The sequence below is a fragment of the Sceloporus occidentalis genome, unplaced genomic scaffold, assembly GCF_023333645.1.
Source record: "Sceloporus occidentalis isolate IW3139 unplaced genomic scaffold, rSceOcc1.0.p SCAF_4, whole genome shotgun sequence".
Classification (NCBI taxonomy): Eukaryota; Metazoa; Chordata; class Lepidosauria; order Squamata; family Phrynosomatidae; genus Sceloporus; species Sceloporus occidentalis.
Genome location: NW_028316984.1, coordinates 100,097,328 through 100,124,035, shown reverse-complemented (window position 1 = coordinate 100,124,035; position 26,708 = coordinate 100,097,328). Strand labels below are relative to the sequence as shown.

The 26,708-nt window shown below is 41.2% G+C and overlaps 1 protein-coding gene across 5 annotated transcripts in view; it reads right to left on the bottom strand.

The window, feature by feature from the left end:
* The window catches only part of LOC149314414 (harmonin-like), an 88,925-nt gene that overhangs the window by 7,822 nt on the left and 54,395 nt on the right, over window positions 1-26,708 (bottom strand). For 3 of the 5 annotated variants that reach the window (XM_089521052.1, XM_089521053.1, XM_089521056.1), the window contains 5 exons: window positions 26,086-26,165; window positions 9,969-10,010; window positions 9,698-9,751; window positions 9,103-9,202; window positions 1,220-1,329 (listed from right to left, as the gene is read on the bottom strand). In XM_089521052.1, coding sequence (XP_089377178.1) covers window positions 1,220-1,329; window positions 9,103-9,202; window positions 9,698-9,751; window positions 9,969-10,010; window positions 26,086-26,165 — 386 coding nt within the window. Of the gene's footprint in view, window positions 1-1,219; window positions 1,330-9,102; window positions 9,203-9,697; window positions 9,752-9,968; window positions 10,011-23,523; window positions 23,949-24,722; window positions 24,773-26,085; window positions 26,166-26,708 lie in introns of those variants that run through there. The other 2 variants (XM_089521055.1, XM_089521057.1) reach the window with 2 other exon arrangements.

Below are 26,708 nucleotides of genomic sequence, written 5' to 3'. Positions count from 1 at the left end.
CCAGCTCCTTTTTGCACCCTCCAAGGGGCGCCATAGCCATGGTGGCACAGCTTTATGTCACCCCTTCAGTGCTGCACCATTTAGACGCAGCATTAGAGGGGTGCCATGATGACGCATGCCTTGTAGATTGGTGCACGACAAAATGGCACCCTGGGGGTGGGGCTAGGGCATCCAGCATGTGGATGCTATGCCCTAGCATCTCCCACAGTCTGCCCCTCAATCTCAAAGTACTATAAGATCTCTCAACATCAAGCTTAGTTTGTTTCAACATGATCATCCTTAAATCTGTTTTAATAAGATCATACACCAGCTCATAACAAGTCCTAACAATTTAATTCCATACATACAATCAGCTCATAGAAACTGGCATCTATATGGTAAATTTCCTAATCGCTGGTCACGTTACTTACATAAATCAATATGTGAATCTGAACATGTGACACAGGCTTCTCTATCCCCATTCCATATCTCTGGTAAATTTTAGCATGCCTAGATAAATTGAGAAGATTGCTAGAATCTCTACTTACAGTTCTTATGATCTGGCATAATATTGTACTCCATTAATGATGGAAAAGGTTTTCCCAATATTTATTAATCTTAACTTCCCAGACGGAAGGATTTATGATAAACAGTATGATAAATATTTTTCCAAGTGATTCCAAAGATCTTACATAGTCTATAGATATATGTTTATCTCTTCAGATATAAATCCTATTGAGCTTAATGAGTTTTATTCCTGGGAAAATATCTATAGGATTACAACTAAATTTAGTAATGGAGGAGCTAAGTTTCAGATCATAATTTTGACATTTTGAATAGCTCTAGCATATGTTTTTGGATATTAAGTGAGCAAAATATAAATATAATGATCATATTTTAATGGAACTGCTTATAATATTCATGCTCACTAATGAAGTTGTAGATTACCTTGCTTTGTATCACGTCATGGTTTTAATATATTATTTGTTTGTTTATTTCATTTGTATGCTGTCTTTCTCCCAGAAGGGACCAAAGGTGCTCACAGACAAAAAACATGTTATTTCCAGTTTGGGACTCTTGTACCTCCTTCACTTTTATTTCTTTGTAAGTGCAATTTGTTAACTCTCAGCTAATGTTTGCAAGTGGGTTTATTACTTATTTTACTACAAGTTCTTAATGAAATAGAAATTTATGAACAGCTGATATGCATAATTTAGGTAGGAAAATGCTACCAACTTACCCCACCCATATTCCAGGCCTTTGTAAGGGTTGCTTGAGCCTCATCCAGTTTAACATCCAATAGAATCTTCCCATTTACAGCCATTATTTCATCCCCCTTCACAATGCCTCCTGATAAAGTGAGTACAAGTAAAGTAAGAAAATCAATTCAACAGACCATCATTGTGAAAGAAAAAAAGACTAGCTTTTTTTTTTAAAGGAAGGAATCCTGGATTATTAAAACTTTGTCAAACTACAATAATAACTCTCTCTCTCTCTCTCTCTCTCTCTCTCTCTCTCTCTCTCTATATATATATATATATATAGAGAGAGAGAGAGAGAGAGAATTATATATAAAATTTAAATATCATGTTTCTTTCTAAGAGTTTAAAACATCTTTCTTTCTACTTCCATTTTATTTTGATACCAAGATAATAATAATAATAATAATAATAAAATTTTTATTTATATCCCGCCCTTCTAAAAATCAGGGCGGCTTACAACATAGGTTAAAATACAGTCAATACATACATCAAACAAACGTTAAAATCCAATACAATAATCATAAAAAATAACCAACAAAAGCCCCATAGCCCATCCTCTTGGCCACGGAAGAGGAGGGAGGCCCACAGGATTTTTATTCGGGGAATGCCTGTTGGAACAGGAAGGTCTTTAAATCCTTCCTGAATTGGGCCAGGGTGGTAGACGAGCGGAGCTCGGTGGGCAGCGTATTCCAAAGGGCTGGGGCAGCTGTGGAGAATGACCTCCGTGTAGTGGAGGCCAACCTAGCCCCAGGCACCTTCAGTAATTGCTGCCCAGACGTTCTGAGGGTGCGAGGTGGAATGTACGGGGAGAGGCGGTCCTTCAGGTATCCTGGGCCCAAGCCATTTAGGGCTTTATAGGTGATTACCAACGCCTTATATTGGGCTCGGAAGCGAATGGGCAGCCAATGGAGGTCTTTCAGAACCGGTGTTATATGGCTGGTCCTGGGAGCACCAGTGACCAGCCGGGCTGCCATGTTCTGCACCATTTGCAGCTTCCGAGTTTGGTATAAGGGTTGCCCCATGTAGAGTACATTGCAGAAATCCAGTTTCGAAGTTACCAGAGCATGTACAACAGTTTCTAGGTCCCTCTGGGCCAGGTATGGGCGCAGTTGGCGAATCAGCCGAAGCTGATAACAGGTGCTCTTGACCGTCGCATTCACCTGAGCAGTCAGGTGAAGCGACGAGTTAAGGAGCACTCCCAGACTGCGCACGGAGTCCTTCACAGGGAGCGTGACCCCGTTCAGGACAGGTGGAACCACCGCCATTCCTGGACCAGGGGAACCTATCACTAGTACCTCCGTTTTCTCTGGATTCAATTTGAGTCGGTTTTCCCTCATCCAGCCCATTACTGACTCTAGACAGGCCACGAGAGGAGAGACGCCATCCCCGGTCACTGCATCAGTCGGAGACATAGAGAAAATAATTTGGGTGTCGTCAGCGTACTGATAACCCCGCGCCCCATGTCTCCGGATGATCTCTCCCAGCGGTTTCATGTAAATGTTAAATAGCATGGGAGACAGAATGGCTCCTTGAGGGACCCCAGTTTTAAGGGGCCTCTCATCAGAGCACACGTCTCCCAGCTGCACCATCTGGGACCTCCCGGAGAGGTAGGAACGGAACCACTGGAGCGCAGTGCCCCCGATCCCCACCTCTGCCAGGTGCCCCAGAAGGATACCATGGTCTATGGTATCGAAAGCCGCTGAGATGTCCAAGAGCACCAACAGGGACACGCTTCCCCCATCGATGCTCAGACGGAGATCATCGACCAGGGCGACCATGGCAGTCTCAACCCCGTAACCCGCCCGGAAGCCAGTTTGAAATGGGTCCAGGTAATCCGTTTCATCCAAGACCGCCTGAAGCTGGATCGCAACCGCCCTCTCGATCACCTTTCCCAAAAACGGTAGCAGCGAAACAGGCCGATAATTATTATGAACCAGGGGGTCGAGGGAGGGCTTTTTTAGGATCGGTTTTACAATGGCCAATTTAAGATCCGATGGAAATAGCCCATCCCTCAGAGATGTATTAATTATCCGGCGTAACAACAATGTTACCGCCGGTCCCCCCTGGGCTGCTAACCACGAGGGGCAGGGATCAAGAGAGCAGGTTGTTTTCCGGACACTTCCAAGGATCTTGTCCACATCCTCGGTACTCACCAACTCAAACTGATCCAGTTTAACATAGTCCACGGAGGCTCTGGACACTTCTACTCTAGGTTCTGCTATAATGTCGGCGTTCAGACCTTCGCTTATATGAGAAGTTTTATCCGCAAAAAAGTCGTTAAACAAGTCACAGCAGGCCTTAGAAGGTTCAAGGATCTGGTTCAGGGCGGGAGGGAGCTGAGTTAGCTCCCTGACCACCCTGAACAACTCTGCCGGACGCGACTCAGCGGACGCAATACGAGCACCATAGAACGAGTTCTTTGTTGCTCGTATTGCCTCTCCATAGTCCTTGAACAATTGGTCTAGGAGAGTCTTGTCGTCTAAGCGGAGGTGTTTGCGCCAACGGTACTCTAGCCGTCGCAGAGCTCGCTTCCTTGCCCGGAGATCTTCCGTATACCAGGGCTTACGCTTGGAAGCGGGCCTGAGAGGGCGCTTGGGAGCGATCCTGTGTATAGCCCTAGAAAGACCGGTATTCCAGATACCGGTGAGGGCATCAACAGAGTCGCCGTCATTTCCAACCGTGAGCCCCTCTAAGGCTTCTTGGAACCTCTCAGGTTCCATCAGCCTTCGAGGGTGGACCATCCTAACAGGTCCACCACCCCCGGGGGGGATCTGGGTAGAGGCCTTGAGTTTCACCTCTACCAGGAAATGATCCGTCCATGACAGGGGGGAAACATTAACTATTTCCGCCCACGGATTCTCCGCCTCCGAACAGAAGACCAAATCAAGAGTATTACCCACACAATGCGTAGGACCCTGTATCAGCTGGGACAGGCCCATGGCCGCCATGGTCTCCATGAATTCCCGAGCCGCACCGGATGGAACATGGCTGGCCATGAGGGAGATGTTGAAGTCGCCCAGGACAAGAAGCCTGGGCGTCTCCAGCATCAGCTCAGCGACCAGCTGTGTCAGCTCGTTAAGGGAGTCCGCTAATGCACGGGGTGGCCGATACACTAACAGAATCCCTAGACTGTCCCTAGCCTTTAGGGTCAGGTAAATACACTCGATATAGGAGGTCTGTCGGATGTGGTTCCTGGTGAGGGACACGGTGTTCCTATGTATCAAGGCCACACACCCCCCCGCCCACCTAACCTGCGCTGATCCTTCACCGAGAACCCAGCGGGCAGGGCCTGAGCCCACACCGCATCCCCTTCAGGCCCCAGCCAGGTCTCGGTAATGCAAGCCAGGTCACACTTAGAGTCCTCCTGCAGATCCTGGAGGATGTGGGTCTTGTTGTTGACAGACCTGGCATTGCACAGGAGCAGCGACAGGGTTTGTGGCACGGTTGGAGTGACCCTCAGGTCCTTCTGGTTGGGAGGGGGACAGGAAGGCGGGATAGATATGATGCATCTATCACGCCTTCCCCTGGAACGCCAGTCCCTTCTCCCACCACCATACCTCCCCCTGCCCCACACAACCTCAATTGGAGCCCCGCTCGCAAGGATGTTATCCCCGGCCCAGGCATCCCCCGCTTCTCTATCCTCCCCCCACCCTCCTATGGCTATTAGAGGAGCAGGGGTTAGCCACCACAGGCATCCCCTGCTCCCAGGCTAATCCAAGGCCTCTTCGCCCAATAAAAGCTGCGCAATTGCGCAGCTCCGCAGCAGCGGAACTCCCCAGTCCGTGGGCGGCACTCCCGGGGCGGTGCGCAGATGCGCACCTCCGACACCCCGGGAGGAGGCCGCCCGGCCGAAGGCGCAGCTCTGGTGGCGTCGGTGGTCCGGCGAGAGGGAAGAGGGGGGCGTGTCAAGGAGGCGCCGGTTGCCCGGCTTTTGTACCCGCCGCTCTCACCTGGCGGGCTCCTCCCTGCTTCCCCCCAGGTGTTCCTTAAAGGCCCACTCGCTTCCTGGCCGCCAAACGCCAAAGCCAGAAGCCAAGCCTAGAGTCTTAAGGGGGTCCCGCCGCGGAGCTCCCCAGTCCGTGGGCGGCACTCCCGGGGCGGTGCGCAGATGGGCACCTCCGACACCCCGGGAGGAGGCCGCCCGGCCGAAGGCGCAGCTCTGGTGGCGTCGGTGGTCCGGCGAGAGGGCAGAGGGGGGCGTGTCAAGGAGGCGCCGGTTGCCCGGTTTTTGTACCCGCCGCTCTCACCTGGCGGGCTCCTCCCTGCTTCCCCCCAGGTGTTCCTTAAAGGCCCACTCGCTTCCTGGCCGCCAAACGCCAAAGCCAGAAGCCAAGCCCAGAGTCTTAAGGGGGTCCCGCCGCGGAGCTCCCCAGTCCGTGGGCAGCACTCCCAGGGCGGTGCACAGATGCGCACCTCCGACACCCCGGGAGGAGGCCGCCCGGCCGAAGGCGCAGCTCTGGTGGCGTCGGTGGTCCGGCGAGAGGGCAGAGGGGGGCGTGTCAAGGAGGCGCCGGTTGCCCGGCTTTTGTACCCGCCGCTCTCACCTGGCGGGCTCCTCCCTGCTTCCCCCCAGGTGTTCCTTAAAGGCCCACTCGCTTCCTGGCCGCCAAACGCCAAAGCCAGAAGCCAAGCCCAGAGTCTTAAGGGGGTCCCGCCGCGGAGCTCCCCAGTCCGTGGGCGGCACTCCCGGGGCGGTGCGCAGATGGGCACCTCCGACACCCCGGGAGGAGGCCGCCCGGCCGAAGGCGCAGCTCTGGTGGCGTCGGTGGTCCGGCGAGAGGGCAGAGGGGGCGTGTCCTTGCCTCAGCTGCTGCCCAGATGGTAAAGGCACAGGCACAAACACAAAAGCCTCAGCTTGGCTTGGAGCTGGCTGGTGGTAATGCAGCAGGGCAGAAGAAGCCTCAGAGGCCTTGGCCCCGCCCCCTGTCCAAGTTCCTTGCCTCAGCTGCTGCCCAGATGGTAAAGGCACAGGCACAAACACAAAAAGCCTCAGCTTGGCTTGGAGCTGGCTGGTGGTAATGCAGAAGGGCAGAAGAAGCCTCAGAGGCCTTGGCCCCGCCCCCTGTCCAAGTTCCTTGCCTCAGCTGCTGCCCAGATGGTAAAGGCACAGGCACAAACACAAAAAGCCTCAGCTTGGCTTGGAGCTGGCTGGTGGTAATGCAGCAGGGCAGAAGAAGCTCTTGGTCAATTGAAAGACAGATCCAAAAATAGGGATTCAGCCTGTGTTAGATGGGGCTACACTCCCCCTGAAAACTCAGGTTCATAGTTTGGGGGGGTACTTCTGGATTCAGCACTGAGCCTGGAAACCCAGGTATTAGAGGTGACCAGGAGTGCCTTTGCACAGCTAAAATGTGTGTGCCAACTGTGTCCATTCCTGGCCATGGTGGTACATGCCTTGGTTACATCCCGTTTGGATTACTGTAATGTGCTCTACGCCTTTGAAATGTGATCGGAAACTTCCACTGGTCCAAAGAGCTGCAGCTAGGCTTTTAAGTGGAGCTGGCTACAGGGAGCGAACAACTCCCTTGTTGCAACAGCTCCATTGGATGCCAGTCCATTTCCGGGCACAATTCAAAGTGCTGGCTTTGATCTATAAAGCCCTATCCAGCTTGACTCCAGGCTATTTGAAGGACCATATCTCCCTGTATGAACCCCCCAGAGTATTGAGATCAATGGGATAGGCCCTTCTCTCTGTCCCTCCACCCTTTCAGGTGCGTTTGGTGGGAGCAAGAGAAACGCCTTCTCAGTGGCTGCTCCCAAGCTTTGGAACTCCATCCCTAGGGAGGCCAGGATGGCTCCATCCCTGCTGTTCTTCTGATGGCAGGTAAAGACGTTTTTTATGCCACCAGGCATGACATGGATGCTGCTTTGTTTTTGTTTTACAGAGTTTTAAATTTTAAATTTTAATAATGTAAATTTTAATTCTTTGAATTATTTAATTGTTTTGTAAACTTTGTATTTTTAATGTTTTATACTGTTTAACTTGGACTGTTTTAGACTAGTTAGCCGCCTTGAGTCCCTGTACTGAGAGAAAGGCGGGATATAAATAAATGAAATAATAATAATACCAACACTGCAAGGTAGTTCAAGTTGAACAATAATGGCTGGAGAGAAGGTATTTAATGTGTTTTGTAGGTGACTGGGAATTAGATCCTGGATTCTTCCCTCCCCTGCTGCAGTCCAACACTGTTTATTACACCACACTGTTTTTTGAAAAGTAGAAGCCAAATTCTATCAATGTCTCTCTTAGAGCAACAATCATAAGCAGTAATCTGTATGTCACTGCTGTAAAAAAGTTTGTTAAAGACATGATCACATTTTCAGTTCATTTTTAAAACTATTGTAGTAAATAAAATATAATAAATAAAATTATAAGATACTGTTGTTTGTTGGGTTTTGTGTGCCTTCAAGTAGTTTCTGACTTACAGAGACCCTAAGGTGAACCTATAATGGGATTTTCTTGGCTAGTTTCTTCAGAGTGGGTTTCTCATTACCATCCTCTGAGGCTGAGAGAGTGTTACTTGTTCAAGGTCATCGAGTAGTCTACATAGCCAAACCAGGATTCAAACCCTGGTCTCTGGAGTCCTAGTCCAACACTTAAAACTACTACAACACATTGGCTCTCATAAGATGTTATACTTGTCATGTTTAATTATGTCATTGGTTCCATATTGTCCTTGTTTATCTTCATTCTGAGACTACTGAGGTCACTGCTGAATAGTTCTGAATACAACAGCTTGGTAAATAAATGAGCTTGGTGCTTCATAAACGGTGTCATTTATGTCCACAGACACTGCAATAATGGTGTCAACAGAAGTCATGGAAGCCTTAGACAACAGCAGCTCATTAGTCCCCCCCCCCAATTGTTTGCATATTAATATCTGATGCTAAAATGGCAGTTTTTCTTTATTATATTGATACTTGTCTCAACAGGAGTTGTATTTTGTATAGCCTTTGGAGCTTTTAAAGCCTGTGGTATTTGAGAATTTGGAGTAGTGTCCTTGAACATCAAACTATTTATTTGGGTTTAAGTGTGTTACACATATTTCCTGATTTGTTTGCTTTATTAAATTAACTGCTGTTTGATTTCTGGGGGATAGCCATGCTCAGTGGCCTTCCTGCAGCAGGTGTCACCTGGTGTGGGGGTGGGGGTGGGGCTCCTGGTGGTATTTCTGAGGCAGGGCTTCCAGGGATGCTGTATGCTTCCGCTCCCCATGCTGGCCCATCCTTTTCCTGATGAGGAAAGAAGGAATGTAGGGGAAGAGCACAAGGAACAGAGCAGCCATGTGCAGAGGATGAAGCACACACTGGGGACAGAGCAGTTTCTGGAGTGTCACCTGGTGTGGGCCACATCACTGCACCCCCCCCCCCTCCAAGTGACACCACTGGCCATGCTAGTCTGTTGCAACAAAACCAACTTAGAGTGTTGTGGCACTTAAATTATAATTAAGCTCCATTTGGCATTTGTAGATTTAATCTGATGCCTCTAATGAAAAGGGCTCCAGAACAAATAAAACTTGTGATTCTTTCAGGCACCACAAGATGATTTATCTTATTGTGACTGACAAAAGAATTGTCCATTCTGCCATTTTCTCCCAGAGAAATTCAGATGGTTAATGTAGAAAGATGGATAAAACTGTAAGAACTGAATGCTTCTTTATTAAGGTATCATTGAATTCAAACATATTGGAAAATGTATAGATTTATTATAAATTTACATAATACTTCTGACAAATAAATAAATAAAATTATAAGATCCAAAAATCTTATAATGTGTGATAACTTTGAAAAGTTTAACAGAGCTATTTAATTTAATGAGCAATTGAAGTTTATTTGGTGTATCTTAATAGTAGCTACTTACCATGTTTGTCTGCAGCACCCCCCTCATAAATAGCAGATACCACTATTTTTCCAACTGGGGAATCAATGCCTCCTTCTACTGCAAGATCTAATGATCCTTCCTGTTAAAGAAAGTTAAATTTAAAAAAGACTTAATAAACTGCACCTTTGTGACACAATTTAAATAATCCACCCCCACCACCATCACCCCCACTACTGTCAAAGGTCTTCCAAAGGTCTGCCATACATGTTTAAATGTCATTTTTTTCTGTTAATAACATGGAACTGGAATTTCATTTATTTTTACAAATATTTATAAATCAGTTTGCTATTAAAATAAGCAAAGCAATTTATAACAAAAAATAACAATTGAAAACAATAGAAACTGCTAATAAAATCAGTATGACTAACAGCACCAACAAGATAAACTGACTAGGCTCCAATAAAATTAGAACCAATAAAACCTTAGAAACTTTCCTCCTAAAAATATCACAACCCATTTCCTAAAGTTTTAATGGGTTTGTGTCTCCAAAAATTGCTTGGGCATGCTGTTGTACATTTGGGGCACCATGACTAAAAAGCCTTCACAGTTGTCTTCATTTCATCTCAGACATTACCTTCTTAATACGCAGAAGTCGGACATCTTTCCCCATAATTTGATCTGGTGAAAACTAGCAGAATCAAAGGAATGCAAGTCATATCCATTTTTTCAAATGCAAACAATAAAACACACAATGAGATGCATGTAAGTTAAAACAGCATGTGATCTAATTTCTACTTATCACACGAAAGTGTGTTTTTCTGCCTTGTTCAGAAAACCAAAAACAAAAGCAGCTTTAGAGATTCAGCATGTAAAATATGACACATGAACTATAAATTTATCCTTACCATTGTGTATGGATCAAAATCTTCCACATATTTCTGGAAGCCCTAAAAATAAAACTGGCAATTAAACACATACAACAAACCATAGAAAGAAACAGGCTCTCAGATAAGCTAAGACAGGGAAGTGGTGAAATGAAGATGCATTTATAGTTCACTCATGTTCCTCCTGACAGTCAGAAAACAATTAAGATCCTTAAATTTGTACTACTTTTAGAATACAATACTCAAACATAGTGGAGAAGTTTATTCAATTTAATAAGACCACTACAGATTGAGGGAATGACAATTTACTTTGATCTACTGACAGCAAAGTAAAATGCAAGTAACATGATTATGAATAATGTAGAACTGTACCAGTATAATTGGATCGAATCAAAGCCGATGAAGGAAAATTAAGATGGAACTGGAGTAATGGCTACAACAAGGAGAGTATGGAAACCATAATGCAAGAAAGTAACTGTTTAATTTTAATTTTAGTACAGTTTCTAATTTTAGTAAAATTTAGGCATGCCCCATTTTTTCCCCTTTGCCTTTCCTCCTTTAACTCATGTTTGTCTGGCAGTGTTGTAAAATTTCTGGTTTCACAGGTTCACTTTTCTTGGAAACAGTACAATTAACAGGTGGCACAATATGTCATATTACGCCAATATATGTTCTGTAAAGAAAGCTAAAATGAAGTGCAGTCATTTCATATTAGAAAGAACTTGAGCAAATACAGGGAGTTGTAATTTAAGTAGAGCTACTAATCCTTTATGTGATTTAAGGCAAAACACTTGCTCTTCCAAAAATTTTAGGTCAAATTCATAACTAACAGATGTTATCCCTGAAGAATAGTTTCCTGGGAAAATATGTTTTAAGAAATAACAAATATAATACTTTAAACAAGCACTGAATCCTATAACGGAACAATGGCTATTCTAAAATTAACATGCTAACATTTAATGTTCCCACAAGAAATGCTAGATGAAATAAATAAATCATAAATGCTAGATTAAAATATAAATTGCTGTAGTATTGCACTTATGGCCTGCAATAACAATGATTATAACACAATCTTTGCATATTCCAAATTTTAAATATAGAGAAATTGTATGAATTATATGAATTGTATCAATATACTTCTAATTCTATGTTATAGCATTTTAGTAGCTAAAATAATATGAATCATTAATTTTTATGATATTCTCTTCTTACACTATTCTAATTCAATAATAAAATCACTTTGCAGGGATTGGGACTGCATATGAACAGCTAGACAGCTCTTCAAAATCTTCTCATGCAAAACAATTTTCTACTTTGGTAGTTCTTCGGGGAGCAGGGATGCAGTTGGACAGAACTAAACAATCATGTCAAAGGGGAAACCTTTACCATTATTTTTTTGGAGACTCAGTTCTGAATTATCCTTTCTCCTTCACTACTTCATTTCACACATCTGTGGAAGCACACTAATGGCACTTCTAGACTGCATTTTCATTATGGCCTCAGAATGTTTTAAATATCAGATTATTTTCTGGTGTTCATAAGGGTATGTCTACATGGGCCAAATGAACCAAATTCCCCCTGCCCTCACCTTGAAGAAGAACCAAGTCCCTGTTGTGAATGTGGACTGCCTTCATGGTGTAAGGCCAATTCTGAACTGAATATACTCTTTCCTCTCTTAAATGGCCTAAAATAACTCACCCTTTATTCCATGGGGATGTCTGTAGGGTAATTTGGGGTACCACCAGGGCAAGAATACTCGAGGAGCATCCTGGTGTATTATGGCCAGTGTAGACAAGCTCTACGAAATTCAGTTTGCTAACAGAAATCACATGCATTGACAAAGGGAATATAAAACTTGATTTTTTAAAATGTTATACAGTATTGCATCCTTATTGGAACTGAATATGAGACAGAAGAAAAAGAAAAAAGAGAATTCTGACATAAAAGCAATAACAACCGAAACACAAAAATACCATGCAAGGAAGAAATAAAACTTTGTTTTACTTGTTTTTTGTTAGTTTTAAATGATGAATTGTAAACCACCATTCTTTTAAACATTTCTTGAGGCTGGAAGAAAAGGAGAAACAAATTGCCAAACTAGGCATTAGTTTTTATGTAAACCCACAGAAATGAATGACCATCAGTCTCATATATTCTGTTTATATTCCAAGGTTAAGTGGAGTGAATGGGAATTCTAATCCCTATGACTTTCTAAAAGTCTGCATGGTTACCGCAGGGACATAGCCAAGTGGGGGGGGTCCTTGGGGTCTGGACCCCCCCTTTCATTAGATAAAATGAATGGTGTGTGCTGCCACGCTGCCGCACCCAAGCCCCATTATAATGGTGGCACTTAGTCTGGACCCCCCCCCCTTCCCAAAATCCTGGCTACGTCCCTGGTTACTGGTATTGAATGCTGCTGAAAATATTAAGTGAATTTTCATGAAACTGTCCTACACATAGGGATGGAAGGAATATTCTCCGTTTATTTGTTTCCTGGTCAAAAAATTGGCTTCCTGACAGTCAGGAAGCCCCATCAGGTAGAATAATAGAGCCATGAGATTTTTGCACAGCTTTCTCCAAGTGTTTGGACATTCCAGAAAGTTACAAAAATATTTTTCTGCACAGAGAAAGATGCAGCTTTCCCCCCCACACAAAAACACATTTCCTATGCAGAAAAGGTGTTTCTTGAGAGCAAACATTTTTTTTTGAACAGGGAAGCTTCATTTTTTTTTTCTGCACAGAAAAATTATCCAGAACAATTCAGGCTGCTTGAATTCAGGGAGAATAATATGCAAGAAAAGAAAGGGAAGCTGACCATGTTTCATATTGTAACTAACCAAAATGGGCCCGGGGGGGGGGGGGGGGGAGATCTGTATTAAATGTTAATATGCTAATCTTGGCATTACTGTCAATGCCTACAAAACCTGAGCTACTTAGCTATGCTCTTCATCACAAACTGAACGTTAAAAAAAAACTCTTGTGTGTTTCAGTTGAAAGGTAGAAACTGTTGTCTGACCAATGGAATGACATCACTATCTCTTTGACAGCAGGCAGATGCTTCACAGAAATCAGGATCAGTTTAGAAATAGGTTTTCTTTCTTAAATGAATAGTCGTAATTAAGGAGACTATTGATTTTGCTGATTTTGTTTGAAGAAATTGCTAGAGCAGATGGCTAACTCAAGACTCATTTTAAAGTTATATACTGTGTATACTCATGTGTAAGTCCAGAAATTTTAGTCAAAAAATTAATCCCAAAACACGTGTCAACTTATCCACAGGTCAATGTAAGTGCTGTAGTTAAACTCTTACCAAAATGTAGCCACCCCTTCCTGTGAGTAGTGGTGAAAGACAAGAGCTTAGTTTGTCCTGGGATCTCCTGAAAGAAGCACCGACCCCCTAGACTCTCGCTGTTTCATGCCACTTCTGGCCTTTCTGAACATCTAGGTGAGAAAATAACGGGAACAGGGCTCTTTGGAAAATAGCGGGAGCAGGGCACCCCTTAAAGGAGCACTGAGAGGAATTGGGCTTTGAAGGATTTGTATAATACATTTGTATATCCTGGGGTTGAAGCAAACCACCCTGAAGGAATGGCTTCTGGCTGCCCCTCTGAGCATTGGATTGGGGCTGCAGCAACTGCACACCGTGCCCCCGATCTGGCATTTGTCCAGTCCAAAAAAGAAGTGGCAAAATGTCACTCTTTTTTGAGATAGAAAAAAGCCACCCTTTTCACAGCACCAACGGCTCTTCTGCATTTCTGTGATGTGTGGCATCTAATGGCTACGCCACAGGAACATCTCAACACTTCCCACCGTCTCATTGGATGGGCGGCATGATGTTGGCTTGGGGGTGGAGTCAGGGCATGCTCCCACACCACCCGGAAGCCGGCTCTTTTTGCCGGTCTGTACCAGCAGTTGGTCACCTTTGCTGGGTTAAAATCAGGCAAAGTTATCATACTGAAATTAAAGACTATACTCACTGCTAACATAGGACCCATACAGACAGGCCAAAATAAAGCTGCTTCAGGTCACTACAGGGGTAGGCAACCTGCGGCCCGCGGGCTGGATGCGGCCCAGCAAGGCCTTGGGACCGGCCCCAGCCCAGTCCTGCCGCCGATTGCCGCCGGGGCCTTTGGGGGGCAATTGTCTATAGAAGCCTCAGAAACATGCATTTATATTACAATTTTTTTAAAAAATCAGCAAATTTTTTCACATGTCCTCTATTTTTTAAAAAAAGTGTCTTCCATTTGAAAATTTTGTCCTACATTTGTCCTGGTTTATTTATATATTTAATTTTTAAAAATTTTTTTATTTTTTAATGTTTTGGCTTCGGCCCCCCAGTTGTCTGAGGGACAGCAACCCGGCCCCTGGCTCAAAAAGGTTGCCTACCCCTGACTTAGGAGGTATGCTGTTTAAATAATGCATGTGTCCTAAGGACCAGAATGCAGCTTTGGCACCGCTTCTGGCCTCTTAAGATGCGTGTGTCATTTAAATAGCATACCTCCAAAGTGGCCCGAAGCAGCTTTATTTTGGCCTGTCTGTACAGGCCCTCAGTCATTATTTTCTTAGCTTTGTTTTTCTATCCTTTTTGACATGTGCACATTTTCTTAGCCCCACCTGCACCTTGTTACCCCTTCATCGCATAGCCATGATTTACCAAAGTTCCCTCCTCATTCTTTCAGCCTTTAGGGTAAACACAGTTATGACTGCCAGAATTTTGTAAATTCCTTGGCAGTGTTTTCTTTTGCTTGGTCCTTTATATCCTTTGTCATCTGCCCCTAGGTTTTACCCTCAACCTATCCCCAAACCTCAACTTATACATGAGGTAAACATATAGTCGAGTATATATGATAACTTAAGAGATTTCATATTTAAAGGATATTTATTTTTTAAAAAAATATATGGGAACTATATTTCCTATCATACATTTCCAGTGTCACATATATACATGAAAATAAATGTATGAAAGAACTTTTCTAAAAATAGAAACCAAGAGGTAATACAGTTTGTTTGTTTTTAAATGCTTTATCAATTACTGTACTATGTTGGCACTAGCAAAAATACTTGTGCTGGGATTTATCCTGGATGTATAGTTACCTGCTATCATGAACTGAATCATAAGTGCTATGATTGGATAGTACCTTGGATAGGTAGTATTATCTTGACACATATTTCTGTCATAATGCCTGTAAATACATGACATAACTGGAAAGTCATCCCATACCATGTCCCTGATATAAAAGATAGATAGACTATTGTTACAGTGTCATCATTAATACCATTTAAAAGTATTAGGAGTGTGACCTATTATACTAGAGTTAGTCCTTCCTCTGAACAAATCTTGCCAAGGAAACCCTGTGAAAGGGTTGTCCTATATAGGAAACAACTTGATGGCACACAAGAACGACAACAATCTACCTGGTATAAGATTTCACTGAAGCCCTCTTTCCCAACATGCTCCATAAGGGAAATAAAAAATGCTTACAATAGTACAGAGGGGTGTGTGTTTGTGTGTGTTACATGGAAGCCCTGTCTTTCCCTGGCTAGTTGGACAGAGCTCTGAGTCCTCTCTCTGCATTAAAGAGAAAGATCAATACTCTGTGCCAAATCCTATGACATCAAAACTGGATTCTGCATCTTGTACAACTCATAAAAAGAAATTAACATCATCATCACCACCACCACAGGTTGAATCTTTCTTATCCAAGATGCTTGAGACTAGAAGTGTTTTAGATTTTGGACTTTTTCAGATTTTGGAATATTTGCATTTACAACAGGAGATATCTTGGAGATGGGACTCAAGTCTAAACAAGAAATTCAGTTACATTTCATATACATCTTATACACATATCCTGAAGTTAATTTTATACATAATAATTTAAATAATTTTGTGCATAAAATTAAGTTTGTGGACACTGAGCCACCAGAAACCCAGGCGGACAATTTTGGATTTCAGAATTTCCAGTAAGGGATACTAAACCTATAATTTGTTTTTCATTTTAAACATTTTTCAGAATATGTATTTATTTTTATTTATTTGTGAGATTTATAACCCACCTTTCTCCCAAATGGGATTCAAGGTGACTTACAATAATTTAAAAAGATAAAAGTAAAAATTCATTACAAAATTTAAACATAATTAAATAATACTAATATTAAACCATAAGTTAAAAACAGCATTGTTAATATATATATATATATATATTAAAAAACCCGATTAAACCATTAAAACATGAAACCACACTACATATGTAAAATTCACCCACCAAATGCCTGCCTAAACAAAAAATATTTTCAGCTGCCAGAGAAAAGAGAATAGGGAGAGAGTCAACTTGACCTCCTCTGTAAGAGAATTCCACAGTCTGGGAGCAGCACGGAGAAGGCACTCTCCCAAGTCCTTAGCAACTGCTCCTGCAAAGGTGATGGGACTGAAGGAAAGCCCTCCTCTGCCTATCTTAACACGTGGGCAGGCTTTTGTTTCTGGAAGTTATGAGGAGTGGCAGGTCACTAAAAAGGGCACCGGAGCCCTAAAAGTGACCACTTCAAGAGTTCACCAGGGATCAAGTTCACACCATGTTGCTACCACAAGATTGATTGATGTATAGTAGCAAACATTCGTTGTGTTAAAGAGGAGGAGTTTACACACATCTTTAATGTAAACATTTTAATAAAATAAAATATATCTGACATGTTTCATGTGCATTTTGAGTCTGAACAAAAGTGGAAAGATGGAGATTAACAACAAACACTTGACATGCCACACCCAACACACATGTAGCATGCAGATATTAGCAAAGGCTTACCAGGGCTTCTGATTTGATTGCTGGTCTGACCTTGATATTGTGGTCAGGATGCAGCATGACTGGTTTGGAGACTATAGGTATAGCTGAGCGATGCTGGGCAGGAGGGCTTGGAGAAAATTGCTATGGAGTTCAATTTCAGAGTGTTACAGGGGCATAGCTTACACAAAACAAATATACTAAATGTCATCAATTCCCTTAAGAACTGTCATTCAGACTCTTAAAAAATATCACAATGAATAGAATGCTAGTAAGATACAGCTATATTTCTTTAGGTTGCTAATATATGCATGCAACCTTCCTCATATAAACAATACATCTCCTTGCAACTGTGAGCCTTATTGCACAAGAAAATAAAGCAGAAATGGAGTAGAGCATAGTAGCTTTCTTGTAAAACTGTTTCCTACGGGAAGAGAACTGAAGTGCTAAGACATAATTTGATAAGGCATGAAGAAAGCTGCTCTTTGTTGTTGTAACAATCTCAAAATTACATTTTCTATCCCATAACCAGGCCTGAAATCTGATTGAAATGGATCTAGATAATCCATCACTTCCAGGAACACCTGGAGTTGTGAGGCCATTGTGCACTTTAGAATTCTGGCCAAAATAGGGGATACAGGAGACTGGCCATTAATTATCCAGTACAATGATCTTTAAGAAGAGTTTTCGTTTTCAGTGAAGGCCCTGCCATAGTCTCTTTAGGCAGGACTTGCTGCAGCAAGACATTCACTACTTTTACCCATTTGCATAGTCCTCCTCTGGCAATTTGTATGAGCCAGGAAGGGCAAGGGGCTGGTTATCGTTTCTCCAAGGATCCTATCAACAATCTCAGGCTGCACAAACTGAATCATATTCAGTGACACAGAACAGCAGGAGCCAGGGTTACATCTACTGGTTGTGTATAAGCTACAGCATCCAAGTCACAGTGCAGCAATTTTGTCTGTGAAGTGGCATACAAATTCTTAACAGTAGGTTGTCTACTACTACCATCTTTTCTAACTCCAAGAGTGAGACCAAAGTTCACTAGTTAGGTAACAATGTGCCCATGAAACTCAGATCAACATCATCCTGTACAGCACACAAAAGCAGTTCTACAATATGGGTGAAGCCAGATACCAATTGGGACAGAACCATGGTCATCACAGAGGACATGGAGTCCTGAGGAGTTCCTGACATAATGGCCTCAACAAGAATGTTGAAGTTACAGCACATCAAACCAAGGGGACTCCAACCCCACTTTCAAGACTAGTTCAGCCAGCAAAGGAAATGAAACTGCTAAACAACAGGGTAACCAACAGAATCTCTGTCTTGTTCCAGCCACCCAGTCTCAAATGAACACATTTTAAAATAAATTTGATTATATGATCCTTTAATAAGAAAGGAAGTATTTCTTTTCTTTTTTTAAAAAAAAAATGTTTGTTAACCTTGAAACTAAGTTAAAGACACTGGATTTAGAAACAAGGAAGAGGAATTTTTCATAGTTAAGGTTTCCTCTCAGAACTTGTCACCAAAGCATGTTCCTGCTCCAGCATGGCTTTAGCCCTTTGACCAGAGGTACTTTGAACGCGCCCAGTGCAGGAACCATTTCAGATTACTTTTGCCCATCCCATCCCTTTTCTTTCAGGGGCATGTTGTGTGGTTGAGCAGTTGTGAACCAGGATGTTATGAGGGATTGGGGCAGATGAAGGACTTACACACAGTTTGTGATTTTAAAATATTGCTGGATTTGTAGATGATATTGTTTTATGAGTGCCCTTGCTCTGCTGCCCAGAAGGAGAATGACATTATATTATCTTAAAATCATTTTAAAAATCTAAAATGTGCAATGATATACACGCTTGTAAAATGGTGCAGGCATCTGCTTGAGCTATGTGTTACTGGTCACTAACTATTCCACTAAAATCCATCTAGTAGAACCCCATGTCTTTATTCACAGGAAGACAATACAAGGGTGAGATAGGGGTGTTCCAAGCTTGAACAAGTACTTGAGCACCACTCTTAATGGAAGTTTTGATTGCAATATGTATCCCAAGTCATAATGAAAGTTTTCTTAGAGTATGTATCTGTGCAGTGATGGCAAGGGTCCAAACAAACTTGAATCCAACTGCTAAATCTAGCTAGAATAGAGGTAGCAATGAGTTGAATTTACTTAAGTGTTGACTTATCTAGTTCCCACTGAATCAAGTAATCTGCTCTACTCACAACTGGATTGTAATTTTGGCCTAGATATTTTATAAATAAAATAAATGCTCTTTATGAGAGTTGAATGGCCTTACATATTCCCCCCCAACCTCATGACTGAAGACAATAACATATATTTATTTACTAAAATATATGTGACATACCAATGAGTTGCCTGATGTAGATGATACCTTGCTGACATGAGATGCATTTCGTGCAACCTAAATGACAATACAGTATATTCCATGCTGGTTATCTACAATTGTGATATACCTAATCAATAATTATATTTTGAAGAGCATTTTTATGTACACAGGTTAATACCTACTGGTATTTTTAAACTATTTTATTTTTATATAAAATTATATACTGTATAAATCAAAGATCTTTATTTAAAACTACATACTAAGTGTGACTTATAAAACAAAAAGAAGTCAAACCATTACAAATACAAACCTTATAATTTCTGTCTTGTGAAAGAACTGGCTTTAAAAATCTTACCACAAACAAAAATGAAAAAATGGGGAAAACCTTTTCTTTTCAACAGTAAAAAATCAACATTGCAGTTGGTTGGTCTTGGGCAACCTTTACTGTAGGAAGATTGTGTGCCATCTTCTTCCCCATTGTGATTAATACAGAAGGCTCACTAGGAAATTTGCCATCATTTGAGCAATAGCAGATTTATCACTGGATCTTTAATGTACCACTAAGAAGCAAGTAAATAGCCAGTGTCTGGCTTTCATATCAACAACAAAATAGCAAGCAAAATGGAATATATGTTTCTTCTCTTAATAATTTTAAGAGATGGCACATGCAAAATATACAGTATCTCATTCCATATCATACCTTTGGACTGGATAAATAGGTCTGCTGCTCACTGGCCTGAGAACCAACAGGAGTAAAACTCCTTCCTTTGTAATTTTTCATTTCCCAGTCAGTGAATGATTCTGCTGGCCCACCAGGCTGATAGCTGTAGCTGCCCATTCTTTCTTCCAAATGTGTGGGCAATGGATGGAGGATCAAAGGAGGAGGAGGGTGGGGTGGGGGAGAAGGTGGTGGTGATAGAGGTGGTGGTGGTGACAGAGGAGGTGGTGGGATATGTATCCAAGAAGAAGAAGAAGATGGTGATGGTATCCATGTAGCTGCAGAGGACACTGGAGCTGGTCCTCGAACAGCTGAGACATTTGGTCCAGAAAGTGGATAAGCCACTGACGATACAGGTGCTACATGGGACAATGGAGGTGGAGGTGGTGCTGGATATTTTGGAGGCTTGCCAACATCATCTAAGTTGATATCATCAAGGTCAGTGGTGTGGAGTTGCAATCCACCAGCAAACCTCTGTACAGATGTTGCAGAAGGAGAAACAGCAGGACGTACACCTGTTGTCTAGTGTATCAACAGAGATCCATTTTAAAGTAGCACTTGATTAAAATATTTGAATAGATTATCAATAAGGTGAACTGCATAGTGCCACCCACTGCTAGAAAACATTTAATACATGCACAAAATCTTCTGCATAACTGAACTAACATACACCTATATGTATCACCATTCATACAAAATCACAGTCACAAAGTTGGAACAGGCCCTATGGTCCATCAGGTTTAACCCCCTGCTCAGTGCAAGGGAAACAAATATGCATAAGAGAAAAACAACAGCATACCCTATAACTGAGAAAGATATTTTAAGAAGGTAAAGATAATCTGTTGAAGCAAGATGAAAAGAAAAAATAGCTAGCTTTGCAACAAGAATTTCTGTTATAGACAATATTGCTTAGGACTTCCCATTCATATTAATGTTTCTTTAAAAATATATTAAGGAAAATATCCTAGCTACCAGAACTTCCCCACATGTTTTCATGAATGAGGTCAATGATACTATGCATTTCATACATCGTATCATATCATATGAAATGCATAGTTTCATTGACTTCATTCATGAAAACATGTGGGGAAGTTCTGGTAGCTAGGATATTTTTAATCGCTTCCATTAATTACCATCTTAAAGCATGTTTTTATGAGGAAACTATATCTGAATATGTGAATTCCATCATGGAAACCTCAAATAAAAATGAGACAGCCAAAGAGAATAATGCTAGCTACATCTGCAAAGTATTTCCTAGATCAGCAACATAAAGTAGGTGGATCAGAGGATTATTTTACCTCTGGAGTATCATTCTCCACAGAGGAGATTTGTTCTAAACGTGTTTGACAAAGCTTTTCCACCCAGTGTTGAATCTTTTCCGATTCCTCTAAATCTTCTCGTTCGGTCTCAGATACCTAAGTCATATCACAGTTGCAGAATAAGTGTAAGGGTACAATTATACACACACAGTTAAACATCTCAAGGGACAAAATGCATTTCACTGTTTTAAAAATGTGCAAAAATTCAAACATCCCTGTAACTTATTTCCTTCAACCTCTTCATTTCCAAGATGTAGAGAGGTGAAACTGGTGCTTACTATGTTAGTGGAACACTGAATAAGCTTTAAAGAAGATATTCAGGGTCCTGGACCCTATAACTCTTCCCCAAAAGTTCATTATCTTGGACTGTTTCATTAATGTTTGGACTGCAACCTGAAATTGATTCACTGCCCAGTAACTTAGGAACCATCACCTGACATGAAAATCTAAGCCTATGTTTGCTGCCTGGACTTTTCTTCTATTTTGGAAGAAAGTACAAAAAGTGGCTATTGAGTGTTTCAAAGTTTGTACGATGAAAGAATCACATGGTACAGAATAATCCAGTATATATGATAATGTCCTGGGCAGCAAAATGCACATCCACCACTTAGTGCTCCAGACTGGGGATTATGCACAATCATTGTGTATGTCCAAAAATGATAAATAGAGGCCCAAAACAGATGGGGCAAAAGGAGTGGCTTGTGGCTGCTTTGGGGGCATGGGGTTCAGATAATGCACATAATGGCTGGAAGCTGGTCTGAGGCCATGCTAAGGTGGCAGCAGATTGACTTTTTCTGACTGGATGTAATCCGCTTCTGCTGGCAGTCCATTTGGGATTGTGGCGGTGGCCCACTTTGGGAGTGGGCTGTGCAGTTGCTGTGTTCCTGGCCCAATCAGGGCCAGAGCAGCCTCTGGCCTCTCCTTCTGGGCCATCTGTTTTGGCCCAGGGACCCCCTAGGTAAAAGGAGCAGTGTGAACTAAGCCCAAATAAGAAAGTCACAGATCTAAGCTGGAAGATGTGGAGCAAGATAGGTGAGCGACTGTGGCAGGTCAAGGTTCCAATTTTCTTTCCAGGAAAGGCAATGCATTATTTTTTCTAGTTAGAGAAGGGGCAGCTTGGGGAAATGTTTGAGGGCTACAAAATAGCCTTGGGGCCACATGTGGTCCCAGATTCACATTTTGCTCATGCAGTAAGAAATCCAAGGGCAAAATAAGCTTGAATTCTTCCTAAAAGCCAAGATAACTAAATTGAGACTATTGTACTTTTGACAAAATCATGTACTGACATGAATGGGAAAAAAATAATGCCTAATAAAGTTGTAAGCAATAGGAAAAGAGGAAGATTGCATTACAGGTATGGTATATTGATTCAATTTCGTAAGCCATGACCCTGAGTTTGCAAGGCCTTAGCAGGACTTGTGATAACTGGGAATTTTGGAGGTCTTCTTTTCCCTACAGGAAACAATGGGAAGGGGGAACTCTACTGAATAGAAACTATGTGATGAATTACACGTCACACAAAACATACCTCTTGCACAAGTCGGTTGATTTTCAGCTGTTTTTCTCTTTCCAATTTCTCTTCTTTTTCCTTAAGAAGCTTTAGCTCAAATTCTAGTTGCATTTTACTCTTTTTCTGCTCACTGAGGCTGTCGTTTTTGGATTTCTTTCTTTCTTTCCCTTTCTGTATGATTTATTATGATTATTGTATACTTTCACACATGCATAGACACATTTTACAGGGGTTGATAACCCTGTAAAGTTGAAATCCTCTGAGACTACAAATATATGAGCACTTGCCCTAGAAGACGGGGCAATGGGTACATTGATTCTTTGCTGGGGCAAAAAATGAAAAACAATTAAACAATTAACTAAACATAACTAAATTATAATCAAATAATTACTAAATTTTGTTTTGTCTAATCTTACTATGACAGTCAGATAGATCAGCAATAGTAGTAACCTCCCCTCCCCACCTCAGAGAATATGTTATCAATCACTAGAACCCATTGACTTTGAGGCAACAGGCACTGTGCTCTTGTGTTATCTCTGTTAAGTCCAAATCAAGGGGGAAATTTGAACCATTAGTTTCCAATGATAAAAAGGGCAAATTAATTCCTTTTTACCTTTATTGTTTATTTGTGTATGTGTCTTGCTGGATTGTTCTTAAACAAATAAAATTATTGATATTATCACAATATTCTAGCATAAAACCTGAATGCCTCTAACGTAGATTTAACAGAAAACTACACCATTTGTAATTTAATACCATAATGTCTGGTCTCTACAAATGAAATGCCATCTTAGAACATCACTTTTATGCAATGGGTGCTCATATATCTAGTCACAGTAATTCTTTTATTGTATGAGAAAAGAGTTTAGCATTACATACATTCAAAATTCTCATTAGCTCATTGCCAGAACAAAACAGCAAGCAACTGCAAAAGGGGAAAAAAACTTACTTCATTTCACTCTAGAAAACCAAACTGATGCTTTGGAATTTTATTAAGCTGCTAAAACACCAGAGTTTCAGAAAGCAGAGATAGGTGCTAGTGGAATTCAGAGGATTTTATGTTCCTAAATAAATTGGCACCTTGAGAAACACCTGCACATACACAAAATGTACACAAGGAAAAAAATGTTTGCTCTTGATGTACAAATAAATTGCTTCAAGGCTATTGGATTAAGGTTGAGATGTCAGTGCTGTATTTTTTCCGAGACAAAAGGATCACAGATCAGGCTTTGTGACTTTAGCCACTGTAAGAACACTGTAACTGATTGGGAGCAATTGAAGTTGTACTTTAAGCAAGGGCTCATGACAGCAGCTTAAGGAAAATCCAAGACTGAGGAAAACAAGAAAGAAGATTGTTTAGAAAGCAACAGACAGATTGGGTAAAGGTGGGGATGGTAAAGGTGGCTCCTTTAGAAAACAAAGCCACTTGGTAAACCCATTTCAGAAATCCCATTGTGCTGGCTGGAGCCAGATAATACACCAAATATTTGAAGGAGTGTCTCCTTCCATATAAGCTTGCCAATGGACTATGCTCATCAAAGGATTTCCTTCTCTTCAGACCTTCTGTAAGAGATATACTACCTGGTGCCAATATTATATTTGTTTGGATATAAATTGAAAACCATTTTATTTAGACAGGTTTAAATGTCTTATATCTTAAAATTTAAATTTGTTTTTTTAATTCTGCTTGTCAGTTTGAGGCTCTTTGATTTTAGTTTTTTATGTTCAGATTATATTTTTTTTATTTGTCTGAGGTTTGGTATTTTTGTGCCATTGTCCTGTACTGAATTTAGTCTTTACATTTTCTGCACATTACAATTTTTTGTGAATATTCATAATATATTAATCTGGATCTTAAGTTCCATTAGTGGAACTGCACTTGTGCAAAGGGGCAGCATCCTGCAGAAGTGAAGGAGGCAGCACACATGAGCACTGTGCAAACTATCTTTGGGTCTAAGCCTCTGTGACTTGCAAACAAGCTTTTTCTTTACTATTTATTTATTGAACTAAACATACGTGGATGATGGGGGGAAATACAGGCTGGATTAGAATGCACTTGCCACAGCAAATTTTCTCTACACATCACACTCATCATTCTTTGTACCTTGCGAATTGTGGGAAATTTTCCTTCATACCGATAAAACCATCCAAAATCTATAAATACGCAAAGGGCAAATACATGATTGAGAACCATGCTTTACAGATATATGCATCAATACAGTTCCATACATAATCAGAATAATACTGCTGATAAGGGAGAAGTCACACTAATGGCATGAAGTGTTGCATATTATACAGTACACTTATTACATTTAAGTCTCAACTAGTTATGCTTAACAGGCAGATAATTCAGTTGCTATACCTGTCTATATAAGAATACAATCATTTTGGCACAATTGTATCAACCTAGATCATTGCAATGCAAGGTCTCAGAAGCAGGTCAGAAGCTTCATCATTCATATATATCAAAGAAGAATCTGAGCTGCCCCTCAGTAGGAGAACAGGGAATTGCATACATATTCAGGAGCTATGTGCTCCCAGCTTAGACTGATCCAAGCATAAACCCAGTACTTGGTATGGAAAAAGCAAAAGCAAAACAACACATTATCTGAAAGTGATTTTGCAACATACAACCATTTATACAAAATTTAAAGAACTCTCATTGATGCCAAATACATAAATTCAGTTAGCTAAACATCTGCTGACATAATAAATTCCTGTCCTTAATTTGATTTTACATAAATAAATGCCTATTAAGGAGAAAAAATTATTGTACAAGTAGATATCTAGCCGATAGCACAGTCACTATATATATATTGCAGCTATCTCTAAGAAATTATTTGCAGTGCATGTACTGGGATTGTAGTGCAACATAATTATACTTATACTGGTTCTAGAGGAGTTCAGCATCATAATGCTAATAATGTATTCAAACACTTGCATTTTGAATGTATATTTCTCCACCATCTTTGTTTTCTACTTTCTATATCTCATAATTATAATATTTATGCATATAATTTGCAAATAATACTCAATAAGAAGTGCAAACTCCAAAAGATAACTATGTCCTATTTTACACATTACTTCAAGAAATTAGGCCAGCAAGGTGAACTATGAAGACAAACTGAACTCTCCAGCATTCTTAGCCTTAACCTTTTCTTGTTTCTCAGAGCAAGATGTGTTGTTCCCCTGATCACTGTTCTGGTTTCTATATTAAAAACAGTACTAAAAAAAAAAGTCTTTTACTAGGCTAATTCTGTAGGTTCTATTGTTGTGGTAAAAAAGAAATTTCCAAGGTAATATCCTAGGTATAGTAAATAAATATGAATAGTTCATTTAATTATGAAAGAATGATGGAAGAAAGAAGAAGGGTATAGCCCAGTGAATAGTTAAGACTGACTGTCAGGAGGAAGAGCAGTGCAGGAAGTATCAAAGTCAAGATAGGAAGCCAAGGTGATACAGCAAACCTGCTGGTTCTCTTTCAACTTCATTCCACTCATATCATCATCTGCTGCAGGCTGGTCAAGGGTTTTTTCATCTAAATCTACTAGAGAAACACAGGAGGAAAGAAACAAAGGGGAGGGGGGAGGAAGAAATAATGATAATACTTTGGGCTTTTTTCATTCCCTGACTGAAAAGAAATTATACTTATGTTGTTTAACTTCTTTCTTGATTAAATTCATGGGTGGCAATGCAAACAAAAGCAACAGTAATTAGTTACTGGCTATAGCAGTTTGTTTTCATAAAATTAAAAGGAAGTATCTCATTTGCTTATAGAGATACAGAGAGATATGATTGGTAGACAGACAGATATATAGATATATTTCTTTTCTTTCTTTTTAAAAATGTCAGACTTATGCTTTGTCCACTTTGTTTGGAGGACTGCAGGTACATGTCCTGTTGTATAAGTATGCCTGGTGTCAAATATGGCCAATAGTTAGTTGGCTGTTGTGATGACTGAAACTGTTTCTGTCAGCAGAACCAAAGCTGGGCAAGACCATTCCATTTCCCTTGCAAACTTCCTTGGGAACCTTCAAAAACTCTTCACAGAGGACTGGAAACCCTCTCAGTAGGTGTGTGTGTGTGTGTG